The 20437-nt window shown below is 47.9% G+C and overlaps 1 protein-coding gene across 5 annotated transcripts in view; it reads right to left on the bottom strand.

Annotated features, from left to right (window-relative positions):
• Positions 1 to 20437, bottom strand: part of KIAA0232 (KIAA0232 ortholog) — an 84093-nt gene that overhangs the window by 14306 nt on the left and 49350 nt on the right. For all 5 annotated transcript variants that reach the window (XM_045990370.1, XM_045990380.1, XM_045990391.1 and 2 more), the window contains 3 exons: positions 7867 to 7933; positions 6665 to 6746; positions 1285 to 4567 (listed from right to left, as the gene is read on the bottom strand). In XM_045990370.1, the coding sequence (XP_045846326.1) occupies positions 1285 to 4567; positions 6665 to 6746; positions 7867 to 7933 (3432 nt within the window). The remainder of the gene's footprint in view (positions 1 to 1284; positions 4568 to 6664; positions 6747 to 7866; positions 7934 to 20437) is intronic.

The raw sequence follows: 20437 nt of genomic DNA, 5'->3' as shown, positions 1-20437 counted from the left end.
TTTCAGTGGAACCCAGTGCATGACGCGTCTCTGGGCAGGCTCCTCGGAGCAGCGACCCTCGAGTCGTCTGTGGGGCTTCCTCCCACCACACACACTCAGGACCCCCAGGCACAGTTCGTTTCCATTAGGCGCTTATAACCCAACGAGATAAAGTACGTGATGGCTCATGAAACGGGCACTGCAACAGGAAAAGAGGCACAGTGCATGAAGAGAAGGGAGGCGTTAGTTCTGATGTGGGAGTGGGCAAGGAAGGGGAGAGAGGAGGAATTAGGATGTGGGTCAAAAGCGGGGCTGGACTGAAGAGAGCCTTGCTGTCTGGGGAGCAGTTAGCAGCAGCAGAAGTGGGGGAACGAGTACCGGGGTGGAGAGGAGAGAGGACATTCAGCTGCTCTCCGGTCACAGGCAGCATGACTTCCAAGCACCTCCAACTGTCTTTTCACTAAGCTGCTTCTGGACAGAGGCCAGGCACTGCTGATCGAATATGGGATGAGAAATGGGCAGATCGCTGGGCTTTTCTGTGAAACAGGTTAGCACCTTCAGTGATAGTTCCTGCACACTCAATGTAACCTCAAACCACGTCTCAGAAGTCGTCAGAGGGTACAATGACTCCCATTCACAAAACTACCACCATTAGCCTCATTTTAACGTGTGAGTTGCAGCGCTTTAGGACGGTGCCCTTGGTACACAGCAGGTCTCAGTTCTGTAGGTCCCATAGCGACTCCTCTGATGCACAGGGACTGGGGGTTTCTAACACGTACCGCCATCTGTTTGAGGGAACTCCACACATGTAACTTATTTTACATGTAAAACCTAAGTCCTAAACCAATCCGTGTTTCGGGGACTGTGAGATGGGTTGCTACCTCAAGGAGGCCCTCTGTCTCTGCTTCCGAAGAGAATGGGGCCGTCCTCGGGGTAAACAGCCACTTCGTGATCCGTCCGCTTTGAAGGCTAGAATGCCAGGGTACTCGGTTTGAAGCACAGTACGTGCGTATTAAGACAGACTCTTACTATCTTATAATTTTAAAATGCCTTTTCTCTGCAAAGAGATCTACGGTCTAGTTCCAATTTATAAATATCAAACCCTTAAGTCTGACGTAAAGTGCTTGCTTCGGCAGCACATATACTAAGTCCTGACGTAAAATCATAAGCATGTAAGTTTTAAGACACTGAAGTTAATTTCCCAATAATTTCACCCTATCTTCTGCTGCCTGATCCGGCTGCTCCTGCATTCGAGTCTAGTTAACAACTTCTATCAAGCACCAGCACACACAGACAACCACCTACCTCTTCCAGCTGTCCCGAAGAAACTGGATTATCTTCGTAAGCAGGAAACTGACAACCTGCTTTGCAACTGCAAAAATTATTAATTTCTTCCTCACATTGTGCCATTATTTTACAATTAGCTTCTGAACTTTCTAAAGCAATTTCCAGAGATTCATTCATGCTACATTCCAAACACTGATCCTGCTTCCCCACTGGCAGAATCCCAGCTGATTCCTCCTGAGAATCCAGTGATGTCTGAGCACTCTTTTCCATGCCAGATTTTTTTAACCTGGGGAGGAATTTTCCAGACTCCAGCTCTGATTTTCCATAGTAATGGCCTTCTTTCTCGGCATCTTCTTCCAGTGGTTGGAGATCTGCCTGTGGGTCTTCAAATGTATCAACCTGAGAAGGAATGGGAATATTTGCTTCATCTTTCTCAGATTCAAATTCTGACTCACTTCCTCCTCCTGGGGACAGCTCAGATGCAGAAATGGGGCGGAAGTGAGTCCGAGGAGAGATCCGAATCGCCCGGTACTGTGTTCTGTCGACGCCACAGATTCTGGGGTGAAAAACTTCGCTGTCTGAATCAGAGCAGAGGATTGACTTCGGTTTGAAACTAGGGCTGAAAGAGGCAATCCCCTCGGGTTCAAACGAACACTCCACGTGAAGAACTTGCGAGAATGGATTGCTTAAGTCTAAGGACGAGAAGGAATATTCCAGCCCAGGATCCTCAACCTGAAAGTTACCACAAGCTCCTAGTAAGTCTTCATGGAAGATGAAAGAAAATCCCTTATTTAATCCATTTTCCCCACTCCTCGGCTGATTGCTCTGTTCAAATGACACAAAGGGCTTCCACAGCTGCCTGTGACCGGGAGCGAAGCTGTTTCCTGGGGTCATGAAGACGTCCGTACCAGCTATGGTCACGACGTCGGAAGCTGCACACTGTAACAGGCTTCCTTTGGTGTGACTGGGCGGCACGACCGCCCACTCCCCGTCGCTGCTGAAGGTCTTGAGCTCTCCGTAAACTCCGCCGAGAATGAACGTGTTCTCTTTGTCTGGGGCCACGTCCCAGGGTTTGGAAGGTGTAGTGTAGTCGCCCCCGTCCACCTTTGAGAGCGCCCCGGAAACGAACGCTCTCTTCTCCAGGCTCTCCTTCTGCCCCTCCCACAGACGATACTCGGACCTCTGCACGGCTTTGTGGGGCTCCCGCAGGCTCTTGGCCTCCGCCTCAGCGTCCAGGCAGCAGCAGTAGTTACCGACGTCTGTTGGGAACAACTCCTCATCAACTCTATCCATGTCCACCGGCGCGGCCGATCCCCCGTCTGCCATCTTTGTCCAAATGTCTTTAATAACCCCTGAGCTGTAGCCGCCGCCACGTGGACCACCCTCACCACCCTCTCCGGCAGTTTCCACGGTTTTGTGTTCCGTCTTTTGTTCGAGCTGAATACCACAGACAGATTCTAGTTTTGATTTTTTTTTGAAAACTAAGGTAGGAATTTCTCCTAATGTTCTACTGTTTTGCTGGCAAGTTTCATCTTGCAAAAAATCTAGAAGTTCTTCATCTACATAATTTGACGAGACTCTAGGAACTACATAATTAATATCTTCTGCATTAAACTGAGTGGACTCTTCAAACTGAATATTTAATGTCTCGTTGTCTGAACGTGTTTCTTCTGAATGGGACCATGGGCTACAAGTTCTTGTTGAAAGATTAGAACAGTGTTCATTTTCTTCAAAGGCACTATTTTTGGTCCATATTAGCAATCTAGACTGGGTTTTCCCAAGCATATTAGCACTAGAATCCGTATTTTCATTTCCCAAGTTGAGAGTTTCAAACGAAAATGGTAGAACAGAATTACTGCATTGCACTTCAAACACTGAAAAACATGAGTTTATGCCAGATCCTTCATTAATATCTGAAAAGAGCTCCTGATTGCCAGCAAGCAAATGCGGACTGAGTGCTGTGCTGTCCAAGATCGGAGACAGTCTAACTGGAGAGTCTCCGCCGAAACTCTCTCCGTCGGCATCGCCCGAGCTGGATGAACAGCACTCCCAAAACTGAGCCAGGTTGCCCAGGTCTTGCAGGAAGAATCCCTCGGCACCCACAGTGCTGGTGGAATCTGTCCATATTGCACGTTCCCCTTGCAACTCCATTCCATCTAACACTATGCAACATTCTGCCTCAAAATCCGTTTTCTCTTTGCTTTTTTGTCGAATCATATTCAAAATCCGACTTTCTCCTTGCATTGTTTCTGAGGCACCAGGATCCAACATGGATTGATCAATATCCACTTCATAGAAGTGTGTTAATTCTGATAGATGAATATCATCCAGATACTTGTTGTCCTCTGGGAGAGAACAGAACGAGGTCCCAGTGAGGTCAATATCCTCATTGATAACTGCAGGCATTTCTACAAAATGACCATCAATGAAAGTACCTGCTGCGAGGTATGTTTTATGAATATTATTGTTGCTGATACAAAGACCGTGCACGGATTCTGACAACTCTTCCACTGCCTCTGACGTCAGATCGCTCGTATCCTGTCGGTTTCGGTACGTGGTCTCCAGTTTACTTTTTCTGCTCAAAGGAACGAAATACTCAGCAATCGGTTCAGTGTACCACAGTGGTTCCTCTTTATATTCTCTGTCGTTTCTGCTCTCCAGGGACAGATCTCTTCCCTCTGCGCTGCCGGCGTCTCTTCTCCCTGGGTCCTTCAAGGGCCTCTTCCCGCGCCGGCACAGCGGCTTGATGGGGGCCCCCCCACCGCCGCTCCCCCCCGCATGCACGCCCCTCTCAGCCTTGTCGCCAGCCTTCAGCGAGAGCCTGCTTGGCCCATTCCGCCCTTTCTTGTTGCGAATCTCTCGGGTCTTGTGTCTAACTTTCACACACTTCACGGATGCTTTTAGTTCTCCCTGATGACCACTTGAACTTGAGCCTGCTTCACTTGAGCCGGAAGACCAAGAACGAGGGCGAATCTTTCCTTCAGGTTTATGTCGGATCTGCTTTTTGTACAAAGCAGGCTTTTCTTCCATTGTGCCATTACTGAATTTGTTCTCCTTCTCACTTTTACTTCTGCTCTGGATTTTCGTGTGTACAGTGCTGGGCGCTTCGTTGCTTCTTTCTTTGCTGACTTCGCCCTCGCTGTTGCAGTCCTTGGGGGAGGACGTGTCTGTGCTAGCTGCTGGGGCTGTGGATGATGAAGAAGGGCTAGAGTAAGAACAGACTTTAGACTTGTTCCACACAGTCATGATTTCCTGCAGGCAAACTGGTTTCTCAGACAGTGGCGGAAATGCTTCATAGTACCTGAAAAACAGAGGACAGAGTTCAAAAGCAGGCATTTAGATGTACAAGATAGAGCAAAACAACAGTTCCTCCCAGGTGGGGCAACGGGGTATTTCACTTTAATGGTCAACATTTACATCATCCACAGACTAAAACTTTAAAAAAAATTTTTTTTGAATACAGTAAAATATACTTTATGTTTAGTGTATCAAGCACCTTTATGTTCAGCACTGAGGTCGGCACTAATTTAGAAATATTTAGAAAATAGGGAAGAGGACACTTCTTATCTTTAAAGTGTCATTTTAATTAAGGAGTCACAAAGGACAAATGCAATATGGTGGAAAGAACGTCACCTGGAGAAGAAATGCCTGCACTTGCATCTCAGCTCACGTCACTTACTACACATGTGACTTTCAGCTCACTATCTGATGTGTCGGTCCACATTCTCAGCTGCACACTGGTGAGGACAGGACTTACCTCCCAAGGCCACTGGGAGCAGGAGAAACAGAAGGAGCTAAGAGCCGAGAGCATGTGCTCTGAAGCCGCACTCCCCGACAGTGAACCCTGACTCCACCCTGACCAGCTGTGTGACCTCAGGCCCATGACACGACCTCTCTATGGCCTGTGAGTCACAGGGAATACGACTAGCTGCCTCACAGAGCTGGGAGGAGTGAAGGAATTAATGTACAAGAGGAGCTGGAATATTACGTGGTTGTTGGTCCCCATGTGTTCTCATGAGGCCCTCGGAAAACAGGAGGGATTATACAGGGCGTTCAAGTGGTCAAAAAAGAGGATGCTGGTGCAGCTGAGAACCCTGAGGACAAGTGGCCCACAGCACAGCCTGGATGCTCCGGAAACGGAGCTTAGGGCCACGACTTGTGAGGCATGGGCGCCCGTGTGCGGACACAAGATCCGAGGAGACCTGTAACTGCAGGAAAAGCCGGCTTTTAGAGGGATTGAAAACAAGAACTTGTTTCCAATCTGCCAAGAAGCTGGTAGCCATCGCAGATTTCAGAGCAAGACAGACTGCCAGAGCAAGAACCTGGAGTCAGGTTGCCTACCAAGGGGACTGTCATTCTGGAGGCAACAGTCAAGGTCATACACCAAGTGATAAAAGGCCATGCTTTCAAAGGGCCTATACTTGATTCTCCTTTTCAGCCTCTACCAGAGCTAACAGATATACACGGTGAGCCTCACATAGAATTCTTAATGCCCTAAGAGCCATATTATAAGTTTAAGAAGAAGAGGTGAAACTGAATTCAATTATGTATTTTACTTAACCAAATACATCCATAACATTATTTCAGCATGTAATTGATATTTAAAAGTATTTTTTTATATTAACATATAATGTACTACTAGCCCCGGGGTTACACGTCTGTGAATCATCAGGCTTACACACTTCACTGCAATCATAGGATATTTAAAATATTATCACAGTATTTTATTTTATTTTTTTTTTTAAACCAAGTCTTTGAAATCTGGTGAGACTCTTACACCTGAAGCACATCTCAATTTGTAGTAGCCACATATCAAGTGCTACATAGCCACACGCAGCTTACGGAGACTACGCGGGACAGCGCAGCTCCCTACCGGCCAGTAAAAGCTATGTTCACCTTAAGTTCGAGAAGTTCAGAAGATTCAATAAAATGTGTAAGAAGGAAGTTTTGCTTATAGTGCAGCCAATTTTACTAACTATTTACAAAAAAACAGCAAAGAGCATCTTCAGGAAACAAGCTTGACAAGGTCAATGACTTGCCCACATTCCTCTATAATCAGCCAGAGAAACGTGGTCTCCTTGTATGTAAAGCAAGGATGCGTGTATTTTCTCATAGCTGCCTCCAGGCACTGGAGTGACAGCACTTGGATGGACTGTAAATAATAACCTTGCTTGTTCCATTCATTCATCTCACAAGTACTGATTCTGTACTAAGCACAGGACCATTTTATTCACATCTGAATTCTGTGTCAAGCACATAGTAAATGCTCAATGAGTGTTTCCTGAATTATCAAATATGGAACCAAATACAAGACAACGTAAAAAACTGTAAACCACGCAGCAGTTATAGTCTGATTTTAACAAATGCACACTTTATTACTGAATACAATCTTACATACATTTCCACTTGATCCTTTGCTGTAGGGGATAATTCTGCCTCTGGAGAGGGAGACCCCTCTAACTTTTTGTGAATCTTCTCTTCTGTTACGAAACAAAAATTCAGAAAGATATGTCTTATATCTAGTTGATAAACGCTCCTGTTTTTTTTTAAAGTTTCTCAAGTAACTTTAATCAGAACTTATATAGACTTTATGGCTGAAAAAGAACTCTATACCCATCTGTCTTTCTAATAAAAATCCATTTCTTTATAGCCCCAGAGGGAATTCTCCAGCTTAACCACACTAACAGTGGGCTGTGAGGGGACAGTTGTCTGTCTCATCTCTGACTGAGTGCTCCAGAGGCACCAGATTAAAGACTGAAATCCTCTATTAATTTTGCCAGACAGAGAGAACCTCTGTTGAGATCCTCACAAAATTCTGCACCCATGGATTCTGTATGGACTCATGTTGGACTGACACTACTCTGTAAAGAAAGCCCATTATAATCAGTTCTCTGTTCCAACATCTAGGTAAGCAAGGGCTGTGGAGTCAACCAAAACAAAGGGCCGAGCTCTCAGCTCAGCCCTTGGGAAGTCCTTCAGTTACAAACGAACTCTTCAGCAAGGCTCAAGGCTTGGCAGGCAGCAAAAATGGCCATGAAGAGGACAACGAAACCAAGACGCTTGACCTCAATATGCAGCTCTCATTCCAAGCGCTTGCAGAAAAGTATACACAAAAAGCTATGAGGCTTCATGCGTCAAAATGACTTTCATGAGCTTCCAGACTGCCTTTCCAAAAAAAACCTGAGTCAAGGCAGAAGTTCCTTTCAAACCTGAAATAGAGACGACACCTCTGGAGGTCTTGATGTCAACAGGCAGATGCCAACAGGGAGGCCAGGATGGGAAAGAGAAAATATTGCTTCTGATCCCTGTGCTTCCATGTAAAGGGGAAATAAAACGTGCCCCCCAGCCTCCGCCCCCAACAAGGGCACCTGTGAACTAATATACTCCTTTGAGAGCAGGGATCTATCCACAAGTGACTGCTAAGGGTGACCCGGAAGCCCTAACAGCTGAAGGCACAGCGTGATGCTGGCAAGGCGACACACTGAACACGAAGACGTGCTTCCTGCTGTCTGTCTCTGGCCGACTCTAGCGCCTCTGGAATCAAACCCCTTGGGGCCCGCAGCCCACTGCGTGCGGACGGGCTGTGGAGGCTGCACTCACCTTGCTTGCTCTGAAGGTCCTTCAGTCTGGAGCAGAGCTCCTCCACTAAAGTTTCAATGCCAGAGCTCTGCGTGACAACAGAAATACACGTTACTTCATTGCCAGGCCCTTGGACATGCTTATTTTCATACAAAGGTTTGACCAATCTCCCATGTTCTAAATGAAATATGTTAGCAATATTTAAACCCCACGAGAGGGTTGCCTGGGTGGCTCAGCTGTTAAGTATCTGCTTCAGCTCGGGTCGTGATCCCAGGGCCCTGGGATCGGGCCCCCCCTCAGGCTCTCTGCTTAGAGAGCCTGCTTCTCCCTCTCCCACTGCCTGCTGCTCCCCCTGCTGTGCTGTCAAATAAATAAAATCTTTAAAATATATAAATAAACCACATGAGAGTTGAAACACTCCAGGTTTGCTGCTCTGATCGAGCATACATATTTTATTAACTGAGTACAGTCAATGGCTTACTGATACAATGTGCTAACATTTATATGGCTTGCCAGGATGGCTGGTCTTCCTTGGAGGTTAGCATCTCACTGGCCACGCAGCTGACATACCCTCACACCCATCGCATGGCTAGAAATCAGTCACCAGCCAGAACAATACTTGGTACCTAGGTGAGCAAGGTCCTGTACCAGACTCAACACACAGGAGGAAAAAAATTACAGAAATCTCATGTGGTTCCTCTAGGAGCTTACAGTCTAGAGAAAAGAAAGCCAGTGTTTTCTTTTTTGAAGCAAACACTGGTGACGGCAACAGAAAGAGCAGTGCACAGCACTAACAGCCGTGCATGAGCGTGAAAGCTTTGTTTTCTCTGAAAGGTCACGAGCAGGGTATTAGGCTCCACTCGGGGTGGGCAGCTGAGGACACCATGCCCAAGAGCCTGAAATGGGGAGGAAACCAAAAGAGCCAAAGTTGAAAGAAAAATGAATGCTGGAAACAGGCACAAACAAATAATCTTGCACTATTGTAGACTTTCCAACTTCAACAATTTTCCCTTTCTCAAGGAAGAAAGAAAATTCCTTCACAGGGTACAAGAGTAGTAAACGCGTTTCTGAGGCCCTTTATTCAGTGGTCAAAGTCGTGTTTAAACTGGAAGTGAGTCTGTCTTAGGTGGGCCGACCCGGACAGGTGCCTGTGACTCTGCTCAAGCGGCTGCCCTCCTGGGGCCTAGAGGGGCTAAAAATAGAACTTTTCCCCATTCACTCAACTCAAAATGACTCAGCACAAGTCTCAGAGATATCCTAAACAAAAAAGCGCATAGCTCCAATTTGAACAGCAAGAAATGGAGCACAGAGGGAATGGTTAACAGTAGACACGGACAGTTACACCCTATCCACGGCATACCACAGCTTTTAGCAGGGACACAGGCCAGAGGGTGACAGGAAAACGGGCCACAGAAGAGCCATCCTGCCCTTAAAAGCACTCAGAAACCCCGTAGCAAATGTTAGTCACAGACCCTGCTCGGCCGCCACAATCCCATCAGAAAGCCTCCGCTTACCATAGCGCGCAAGGTGTGCTCGACGTGGCTGTTTTATTGCATTCCCTCCCGACCACGAACCTAGCCCAGCGTCAGCTGACACGCCACCTGCTGCACGCTGCTCAGTACAGCAAGCCTATGTCACCGTGTTTCTAAACCTGGTGCCAGGCTCCGGTGCAGAAGGCCGAGCCTCCAGGGATCGCCTGCTCAGCCCTGTCTGCGGCACTGTGGTGCCGGCTGTTCCACAGTGTCTGAGGAAAATCATGAGAACCAAGGGATGAGAAACTACGTTTCATGCTTTGTCTCAGAAATTGCATCCACACATCTCTCCAGCTGAGTTGTTTCTGGGCCGTAATGCAGTGTGGAAGTAGATCTACTTGCTCTCGTATATGAAGGGCAAAAAAACCCAGTGAGCTTACTCCTTAACTCTGCACAGAAAGGCCAGCTCTCCCCACCAGGGCTTCCGCCTTCCTTCCCGGACTCCTGCAGCAGCCTACTTAGATTACACATAATCATTTGACGGTGGGGCTGTAACTGAACTGAGACACAAAAAGGGATACCCCAAGCAGCACTGTACCCGGTCATCTCCCAGCAGGCATTCTGCTGGGTTAATCTGGTGCTGTGAATGAGAAACGCCATTTACTTTCCCAACTATGATATAAACCATTAGATATTTTACTATTTCCATAGTATAGCATATCTCGAGGACACTCAAGAATACTGAGAGCCTACCAGATCTTTTTTATTTTTTTAAAATTTTGGTTGTTTTTTTTTTTAAGATTTTATTTATTTGATAGAGAGAGCGAGCGAGCACGCACAAGTAGGCAAAGAGGCAGGCAGAGAGAGAGAGAGAGGGGGAAGTAGGTTCCCTGCTGAGCAGGGAGCCCAATGTGGCACTCGATCCTAGGACCCTGAGATCATGAACTGGGCCGAAGGCAGAGGCTTAACCCACTGAGCCACCCAGGCGCCCCGAGCCTACTGGATCTTAAGAAATAAAGTAAATCGGGGCATCTGGGTGGCTCCGTCAGTTAAGCATCTGACTCTTGGTTTTGGCTTGGGTCATGATCTCAGGATCCTGAGATTGAGCCCCACGTCTGCTTGTCCCTCTCCTCCTGCTCCTCTCTCTCGCTCTCTCTCTCCCAAATAAATAAATAAATAAATAAAATCTTAAAAGAAAAAAGGGACTAAAGTAACAGCGACACCTGTAAGGAACAACATACTGCAGGTGAAAACACTGTTACCATTCTAGCACTGAACTCATAAACTGCTTTTTTGAGCAGTATCACCTACGGTCACTGCCCAGTGTCAAACGAACACGTAAAAATGCTGCACCCACCCCCACCCCCACCAAAAAACAAGAGCATGCCAAGCTGCAAGCAACTGTCCTCCAAATCTGGACCCAGGGGAGCACACACGAAGACTGGCTAGTGTCCACGTGCACAGGTACCCAGAGTTAGCGCTCACTTGGTCAATAGATGGTCATGAGCACAGGGCCAGGCGTGACCCCGGGAAAGACAGGGCCCTGTCCTCCCAGAGCAGACACTGGAACAGTGCTGCCGCTTAGACAAGATGGCCGAGTGGCATGTATTTGGCCCTGGGGTCCCAGGGGCTGGGTCTGAATTCCCACCCTGCCTCGTACCCACTGGGTGGCAGGGTGGGTGCCACTCTACCTGGGACGCCGAGGACACTACACTTTCCCCTCGAGGCCCGCGAGGGCAAATTAGGAGGACGTGTCTGTTAGGCACCAATGTTGGTGCCATTTCTAGATTTTGTATGTGTTTTCCATTTTCCAAAATCTCATTAATGGATTGGATTCACTGCTTCTAAAATGCCTTTAAATTTTGCTCTGTGTTGAGTTGGACGTTGGAGGAATAAGAAAGATAATTAACCTGACCCAGGTCACCCCAAGTCCCCTGGATTCTGCCAGAACTCCAGGGCCCCGGCACGACCACATTCCCTCGCCGAGCCCATAGGTGAGACACAGCCGTGCCCCTGGAGTCCAAGCCTCTGTCCGATGCAGCAGCTTCTGTCCTACTGCTTCTGAGAAGTTCTTTTATATGCTCCCTTCCCACGACATGCTCAGGCCTTCTCCATCCTCTCCACATTGCACATCCTTCTCAACATGAGGGAAACAAAGGCAATCATGCTCAGTCCATTATCTCTCCTCTCCACATTCAAAGCTTTCTATCACTATCTCTCCATCTCAAAGCTTCATCTTCTATGGAGAGATCATTTGAACCAGATACTCCCTAACTGCTGGGCAGGCACTCCCACCCCAACTCTGTGGTCACCCCAACCAAAAGGACACACAAGTGTTCCATTCACACGCAGGAACGCAGGAGTCAAAAAGACCTGGTCTGCACGTCATCCCAGGGCTCACCACGTGACCGTAGCTTTCCACACCCGAAAATGATGACACCAGGGCTGATGCACGTCCTGCATTTCCTACACCAGCCCCAACTTCTCTCCTGCCCACCACTCCCGCAGTGCTCCTGTCCTACTTACTCGGGGTGTCCCTCCTCTCTTCCTGCCAACCCTTCTACTGAGCGTCTTCATTTCTGTTACGTTTAGAACTGAAGACATTATTTTGTCCTCTGAATGTCTCTTCTTCACAGCACCCCTGACCTTCAGCACCACGGCAGCTGGACAGAAGAAAGGGACAGGGATTCATTCACCCATCAATTTGTTGACTTTTACTCTGCAATTTCCATTAAGGTGTCTCATCTCATCTTGGGTGTCTGGTGTTCCTGCCTGGTTCCATCACTCTAGAAAGTACCTATCAGGACGGGGAAAGCCTAGCACTTTGGGGACCCCGATGAGGCATGTCTCCTGACACTCTACCCAGCAGAGGTTCTGCCCACAGTGAGACACCAGCGGGTGTGATGCACGGGCTCCTACCTCCTGGGCTCCACCTGCCTTTACAGAGGTCTGTACTAGCCACACGGAGGTCACAGCTAGCGATTCCCCTCAGAAACACGAGACAAGTGAGGAGAGCGATCTTGGATCTTCCAGTCCCAGCTGCCATATGATTGCAAAAGCATAAGACCCCACACAAGACCAGCAACAGAACCTCCCAGCTGAGCCCTAGCTGACCCACACTGCTGCAAGCAAGTGAAAACAGCTATCAGTATAAGTCATTAAGTTTTGGGGTACTTGGTCAGGCACCAATAACCAAGGTACACACTTCTAAATACGATACCCTGCACATGGACAGAACTCGTTTACAATTTTTCAGATCTCAGATTTTTATTTTTATTATTTATTACAGAGAGACACAGTGAGAGAGGGAATGGGAGAGGGAGAAGCAGGCTTCCCGCAGAGCAGGGAGCCCGATATGGGGCTTGATCCCAGCATGCTGGGATCACGACCTGAGCCGAAGGCAGAGGCTTCTTAACCCACTGAGCCACCCAGCGCCCCCCCCCCCTTTTTTTTAGCGAGACAGTGAGAGAGTGCACTCACAAGCTGGGGGATTGGGAGGGGTGGGGAGAGGGACAATCTCTTTTTGAGAGGGAGAATCTTAAACAGGTTCCATGCCCAGAGCAGAGCCAGCCCCATGGAGGCCTCAGTCTCACAGCCCTGAGATCACGACCTGAGCTGAAATCAAGAGTCAGATGCTTAACTGACTGAGCCACCCAGGCACCCCTCAGACTTGGAATTTCTAAAGCAGAGTTGTAAGATGAGTGGCAGGAAACCTACTGGTGATGGTAAACTGTAAAGAATCACTTCCATTTTAAAAGCCTTTTTAAAAGCAGAACTAAGTTAATGTTAAGCCAACAAACAAAAGGGCACCAAGTGAGACAATGGAGAATCGATACCAGAGTTCCCAGACTCATGCTCATGGCCAGAGAAGGAACAGAAACACGTGCTGTGGCTAGCTGTGATGCAGTAGGAAGTGGAGGATGGGGCACGCGCTATGCAGACAGAACAGACATCTCTGGCCTATAGCCATTCAAAGATTTAAAACAAACAAACAAAAAGTTGTTTCTGCCAAGGCACCTGCACGAGGGCCACAACTCCCATCCTTGACCACAGGAAGAGCTACAAGAAGCCACCCCCTGGCTGCCTCTAGCTCGTTACACCTGCTCTCCAGAATATGGTAGAGGGAGCAGAGAAATACCCACTGGGTACTACCAAATGCCTACCACATGCCAGGGAGGACAAGACCCACATCTTCTTAGAAAGATGGACAAAAAGCAGTTAAAATTTGTCCTAAGAAGTAGAGGATGGCAGCGTCTGTTACAAGTAACAATCAAATAACGTGATTCACGAAGGCTTCGAAAAAGGTAACTCCACTCTGCCTCCTCTGTGGCTGGTGGCGGGGGGTGGGGGGGGCACAACAGCTCCCCTGAGTACCCAGTCGGATTCACGACCCACGCCACCATTCTCACAGGTCGCCTACTGGCCCTCCCGCCCCCCACCCCTGCCACAGATTTATTAGCAGCTCTCATTTCTTCCCTTTCCCATACCCTCACTTCTCGACAACTGATATTCAGGACTCTCTTGAAAACCACAATTTCCTACCTTTTCTAAAGAGAGATCAGAAGACCCAGCCCCATCAGGCCCACACCTGCCACAGTCACAACCAGTGAGCATGGAGAAAAGCCTGTGTGCCTGGCAGGCCTCATGATCTCTACTGTCCTACTCACTCAGCTTCCTCCCTGGCCCTAGAGACACGAGCTCTCCAGGTCTGGGCAAGACACACAGACAAAGCCACCGGTCTGTTACTCCACCTCCCCCCAAACCATGCGGCCCCAGCAGCAACCCCCTCACACCGAACTGTCCTTTCCCAGTCTCCACGTGGCCTTCTTCCCACCAAGCTCACTTTCAAAGCTCTATTCATACCTCCACCCACAGATTTGTGTCTTTTCCCTAATTTCTTGTCCTCAGAAATGAAAATTGCTTTATTTTTTTTGAAGATTTATTTGAAGGGCCTAGGTGGCTCAGATGGCAAAGCACCTGCCTCCGGCTCAGGTCATGAACTCGGGGTCCTGGGATCAAGGCCAGTGGTCAGGCTCCCTGCTCAGCAGAGAGACTGCCTTCTCCCTCTCACTCTGACGCTCTCCCTGCTTGTGTGCTCTCTGACAAGTCAATACATAAAATCTTTAAAATAAAAAGATCTGAGAGAGTGAGCACATGAGCAGGGCGGGGTGGCAGAGGGAGAGGAGCCCCAGCAGACTCCCTGCTGAGCGCAGAGCCCCATGCAGGGCTTGATGTCCCAATCCTGAGATCATGGCCTGAGCTGAAATCAAGAGTCAGATGCTCAAGCAACTGAACTTCCCAGCCAGGCATCCCTGAACTGTATTCTTGCAATGGCTCAGACCAAACACCATAGCTATCCTCCCCAATTCCTCCCTTTTCTCCACCCCAAATCGAGTCCTGTCAGCTCTACCTTCAAAATGCATTAAATGCATTTAGAATCCCACTAATTCTCATGGTCCTCTCCCTTCCAAACCGCCACTTTCTCAGAGTCGGCCCTGTCAGTGCAGCGGTCCACAGGGACCTAGCAGCAGAGACGTCAGGTTACACTAGCCTCTGCTCCAAACCCACCAACACTTCACCACTTCCCGGAGGAAAAGTCAAAATCCTCCCAAAGGCCTACAGGTGTCCTTGAATGCCTCCCCTCCATGGAACCCGGGGTAAGGCGGAGGCCGTGTGGGCGGGGCTGGCTGTGACAGCGGAGGCCGTGTGGGCGGGGCTGGCTGTGACAGCACAGCCCCTGGGAGCGCACTCAGCTTCGCGGGGGTCTGGCCTACAGACTCAGCACACCCTCACCGCTTGCAATGTTCAGAACCCCCCTAAGTGTTACTTATCACTGTTTCAATGCTATTATCATCCAGAATGAGTTACAGTCAAAAGTCAGCATGTAACGACACAATCAATATATATTGTCAAAGCTGACTTCCACAGTAGACCACCAGGGAAAACAGCTTTGGTACATGCGGTACATGTGGTACATTTGGTACATGTGGCCCTGGACAGCACGGAAACAACAACAACTCAGATACGAGGATGCGCGACACGCTTTTGCTGGGGGACTGTGGGCACTGCGAGCACACGAGCCATGGCCACAAACCCCTGCAAAGCTCCGTGACAGCCTCAGGCCAGGCGACTGCTCAGGCTGACCAGCAGCTCTACTTCCAAACCTCACCAAGTTATCACGTCGAGCCTAACTCACTCCCCAGACAGGGCTCCGGTGCTGCGCCTTGCCTTCCACGAACGCCCAAACTGGGCAATGACACACCAGCTGTGGAGCAGCTTTCAGTAGCCCCATTAGAATAAGCAGAAATATCACTCATTAAAATGAAAAACAAACAAACAAACAAAAAAAACACCCAAACAATATAAAAAGCTCTAACTCCGGGGACTGAGAAAATGGAACCAAGGAAACTTGAGGATTCCAAAACACAAGTCAGCAAACTCCAACACTAAAACAGGACAAGATGAAGTCTGGACATAGGGGACATCGGGCACACACCCCATCCTCGGATGACAGAAACCGCTCAGGAGAGCTTTCCTTGACAAAACCAGCCATCTGGAGGGCTTGGGGGCCACGCCTGCACAATCCAAGCAGAGCCAATGCAAACGTGCTGGAGCAGACAGGTGCCCGGGGAAGCGCGGGGTCACTCGTGGGTGCAAATGAAGGCCATCCGCAAGGGCAGCTTGGGCCGGGCCTCACCAACAGCAAAGCCCACAAGGGTCACAACGTCCTCGGGGTGTGTGTGTGTGTGTCTTGATACCAACTGCCCACAGTCTTTGCAGGGGTTGCCAAACTTTATTCAATGTCTAACATGAAATCTGACATAATGGAGTTTCCTACTGTTTTGGTGACATCTCTTAGACAAAATATTGGGCTGAGCAGGTCAAAGAGATGTGCTGTGATGTTGGGGCACAACCTGCTGCAGGGAGAGAGCGGGAGGAGACACAGCGTCATTTCCCAAGTGTATAAAGTGGAGTCAGGGAAGTCTGCCATCCTCCTGAAACGACCCAGGGAAGTCTGAGGCTGTGGACGCTTTTACAGAAACAACTAGCTCAGTCCCTGGCACAGTCCCACATGCACACACACACACACGGACGTCAGGAGAGAAGAACCCATGCAGAACACATACCAGCACCCCTACCTACCCACCTAATACAACAGCCTCATTTATGTCACTGTCGTGTAGTTACGTCAGGAACATTTTAACTGGATTGTAGACTTCTTGGATTCTGGTCAGCTGGCAGTGACTGGGTAGGAAAGCAAAGCCCAGCACCACGGATGTCACCATCCTCAGTATTTAGGGAATGAACACCAGACCCATATGTGAACATTCACTGTGGCCAAAACAGAAAACAAAACTTCTGCATTCTAATTTCCTAGGTAGGACCTCTTTGTACCTTTATTTCCACTGAAGCTGCCAGACAGATTCTAGAAAGAAAAGCCTAGGGACACAGAGCCTACAGTTTATGAACATCAACACTGATCTCTTTCTATAGTTACAGGTCATAAGAAAAGAGGGATTTTTTTTCCAGTTCTTTCCATGGACTTCCGGAAGCTGGAGTGCTGGCTGAAGGACTCTGCGCTGATGCACACACAGCAGCAGGCACTCCGAGAAAAGCCATGGGGCTACTGTCCTACTTCCTTTTCCTCCATTCCCAAGCATGACCACAGCTCCTGGTACATGCCTTGCACATTCATTTACCTGGCTCATTTTCATTTGGTGAGATTAAAAGCCATCATTAGGAAAAAGCAATGCAACAATTTTTTATAAAATGAGAAGAACAAATCGGACGACTTCATTGGGCTTGAAAACAAAAATCCTCCCTTTGACTTCCCAGCAAAGGAAAGCATTTTTTCCAAAGCAACAAAGGAAAGAACCACTCTCCTTTGCCTGCACTGTTCCTGCTTCACACCAAATCCTTTCCAGCACACACCACGCTCAGCGAGGATGAAACAGATGTGAGCGCCATGAGGCAGGGGAGCAGGGTCTTGTGTTAGGTAGGAAAAGGCACCTGTACTCCTCACTCTTTCACAGTTCACGTTGGGCACCCTGGTTTTCTTTTTTTTAAATATTTTATTTATTTATTTAACAGAGAGAGAGAGAGAGAGAGAGAGAGATCACAAGTAGGCAGAGAGGCAGGCAGAGAAAGAGAGGGAGGAGGAAGCAGGCTCCCTGCTGAGCAGAGAGCCTGATGTGGGGCTCAGTCCCAGGACCCTGAGATCATGACCTGAGCCAAAGGCAGAGGCTTAACCCACTGAGCCACTCAGGCACTCCGCACCCTGGTTTTCTACTTGGCTTCCCTTCACCATGAGTCAAAGGCAAGAGTCATTTCTCAGCAACTTTGGTTCAGCAGAAATAAGATCCTCTCCCAGACTGAAACTAACTCACATTTTCCTCTCAAGCATGACTTGGCAGCTTTGGATTTTACTCAAAGAATTTATCTGAGCTAAACTCTCCTTAAAAAAACCACCAGGGGCACCTGGGTGGCTCAGTGGGTTAAAGCCTCTGCCTTCGGCTCAGGTCATGATCTCAGAGTCCTGGGATCGAGCCCCACATCAGGCTCTCTGCTCCGCGGGGAGCCTGCTTCCTCCTCCCTCTCTTTCTCTGCCTGCCTCTCTGCCTACTTGTGATCTCTATCTGTCAAATAAATAAATAAAAAATCCTTTAAAAACAAAACAAAAAAAAAACACCACCAGCCAATTTTCAACTACAAATTATTTTTCCTTCAGTGTCAGGTAGAAAATACCTTTTGCAAAACTATCCAACCACCCTCTTCTCTCTGAGCACTGCCCCTGCTCCAGGAGTGGACCCCCAGGCAACTCTGCCCCGTCCCTGCAGCTCACCCAACCAGGGGTGGGGGGGATGGACGATGTCTGGCCCAGTCCGACCAATTACAGTTCTCCCTAGCTGAACGGTGCTGGATACCAGCCTTCAGCAGTGGTGCTGGGCTGGGGCTGGCAGGGTGGTTTTCTCAGCATGCTGGCTAAAGCAGAGAAAGCCAGACTTCAGAGAGAGGTGGAAAGACCCAGAAGCAGAGAGAGAAGCAAATGAGAGAATGTGGATCATTAGAGTAAATGACTTTGGCTGCCAATTATTTTGTTCCCAGTTGAGGCCACTCCTCAGGCCCTGCATTCCCAGACCTGGTTTCAGTGAGCTATCCCTACATCCTTCATGTATATTCCCACTTCTTCTTAAACTAGGTTCCTGATGCTCCCCGTTGTTGTAATGCAACAGTTCCGAAGACAGCCACATGAGCAGTAACTTCCAAATCCCTATCCTACAGTCTAAGAAGCAGCACTTTCATGAGATCAAAAGTCAAAGATCAAAGGGTTAGGGAGAGGAACCCAGTGGGAGAGGACAGGAAGGGTCAGGACGACAAGGTGGGACTGCCCCAAGACTGTGTTCAAGCTATCAAGCACCAGGAGACCAGTACCCAGGGAGCTCATGGTGTCAGTTCCCAAGGCACACAGTCACAAAGAGAAGACAAAAGTGAACAACGGCAATGGTGGACACGAGGCGTGCACAAGCAGAACAAGACGGTGCCAGGGCTCGGCTCTTAGAGACAGTGCTGGGCAGGGGGAGAACAGAGCGGAGGCGCCCTGAAGAAGCCTGGGGAGCTGTGCGTGCTACACAGTAGCCATACAGAAGACCCCTCCACAGATCTCCTAATGCAGCAACCTGGTTATCCCAACATCAGCCATCAGGTAACTCCTGTAACTGTTTTATCTTCTAATATTACATAAAATATTTGTCACGTCCCTTAGCATCCTGAAAGAACAAAATGGTTTTAGAATATAATCACCCATTTAAATTAAAAAGTTTCTAGAGGACAGTATCCTTTCAATTCAACTCTGCTTTATAAAAGGTACTTAAACCACACCATCTCAAATAACTGCTAAAAGCAAAATAAAATAATTTTCTAAGTAGTAGGATCTCAGAGAGTACGTCTTATAGTGAGTAATAAAAATTGCATAGTACTGGGGCCCTTGGGTGGCTCAGTGAGTTAAGCGTCTGCCTTCAATTCAGGTCATGACTGAAGGGTCCTGGGATTGAGCCCTGCACTGGGCTCCCTGCTCAGCGGGGAGTCTGCTTCTCCCCCTCCCTCTGCCACTACCCCCTGCTTGTGCTCTCTTGCTCACTCTCTCAAATAAATAAAGAAAAAGAATTGCATAGTATTAATTAAATGGGTGATTATATCTAAAACCATGTTTTTTCAGGATGTTAAAGGACATGACAAATATTTTATATGAAATATTAGAAGACTGATACAATAAAATAATCTTATATGGGGTGCCTGGCTGGCTCAGTCAGTACAGCATGTGACTCTCGATCTCAGGATCATGAGTTCAAGCTCCATGTTGGGCACAGAACTTACTTGAAAAAAAATCTTGTAAAATTTTGTAAAAACCAACAAAAAATTATGAATCATAAGCAAATGTAGTGTCCTCAAAATACTAAACTACTATCCCACTTGTAGAAATGGATCCAAAAGAAATAATCTAGAATATGGAAAAGCCACATATGAAAATATTCGGGAGAATATAACAGAAGAGTGGCTGGCTCAGTCAGGAGAGCATGCGAGTCTGGATCTCAGGAGTCATGAGACTGAGCACAGAAATTACTTTAAAAAAAAAAAAGCAAGCTAAGTAAATATCCACTAATAAAGAGTGTATTATATTGCTGTCGGAATATTATTTGATGAAATAGAACTTAGCCACTACAAAGAATAAAGATAATGTAGTAAAAAGATGGAACATGTTTAATGGGAAAAAAAGGATATAGAATTTGGTGTATACTCCAATTGTAACAGTACAGTACTTTATTTTTTATTTTTATTTTTTTTTAAAGATTTTATTTATTTATTTGACAGAGAGAGATCACAAGTAGGCAGAGAGGCAGGCAGAGAGAGAGGAGGAAGCAGGCTCCCTGCGGAGCAGAGAGCCCGATGTGGGGCTCGATTCCAGGACCCTGAGATCATGACCTGAGCCGAAGGCAGCGGCTTAATCCACTGAGCCACCCAGGCGCCCCAGTACAGTACTTTAAATGAATATATTTTAATGCAACTTCATTTATGCATTAAGATGTCCTAGAGGAAAGAGTGATACTGTTCACATTACAGCA

Source organism: Meles meles, chromosome 2 (genome assembly GCF_922984935.1).
Source record: "Meles meles chromosome 2, mMelMel3.1 paternal haplotype, whole genome shotgun sequence".
In the NCBI taxonomy this organism is placed as follows: domain Eukaryota; kingdom Metazoa; phylum Chordata; class Mammalia; order Carnivora; family Mustelidae; genus Meles; species Meles meles.
The sequence above is the reverse complement of the archived record's forward strand: the minus strand, read 5'-3'. Positions and strand labels throughout refer to the sequence as shown.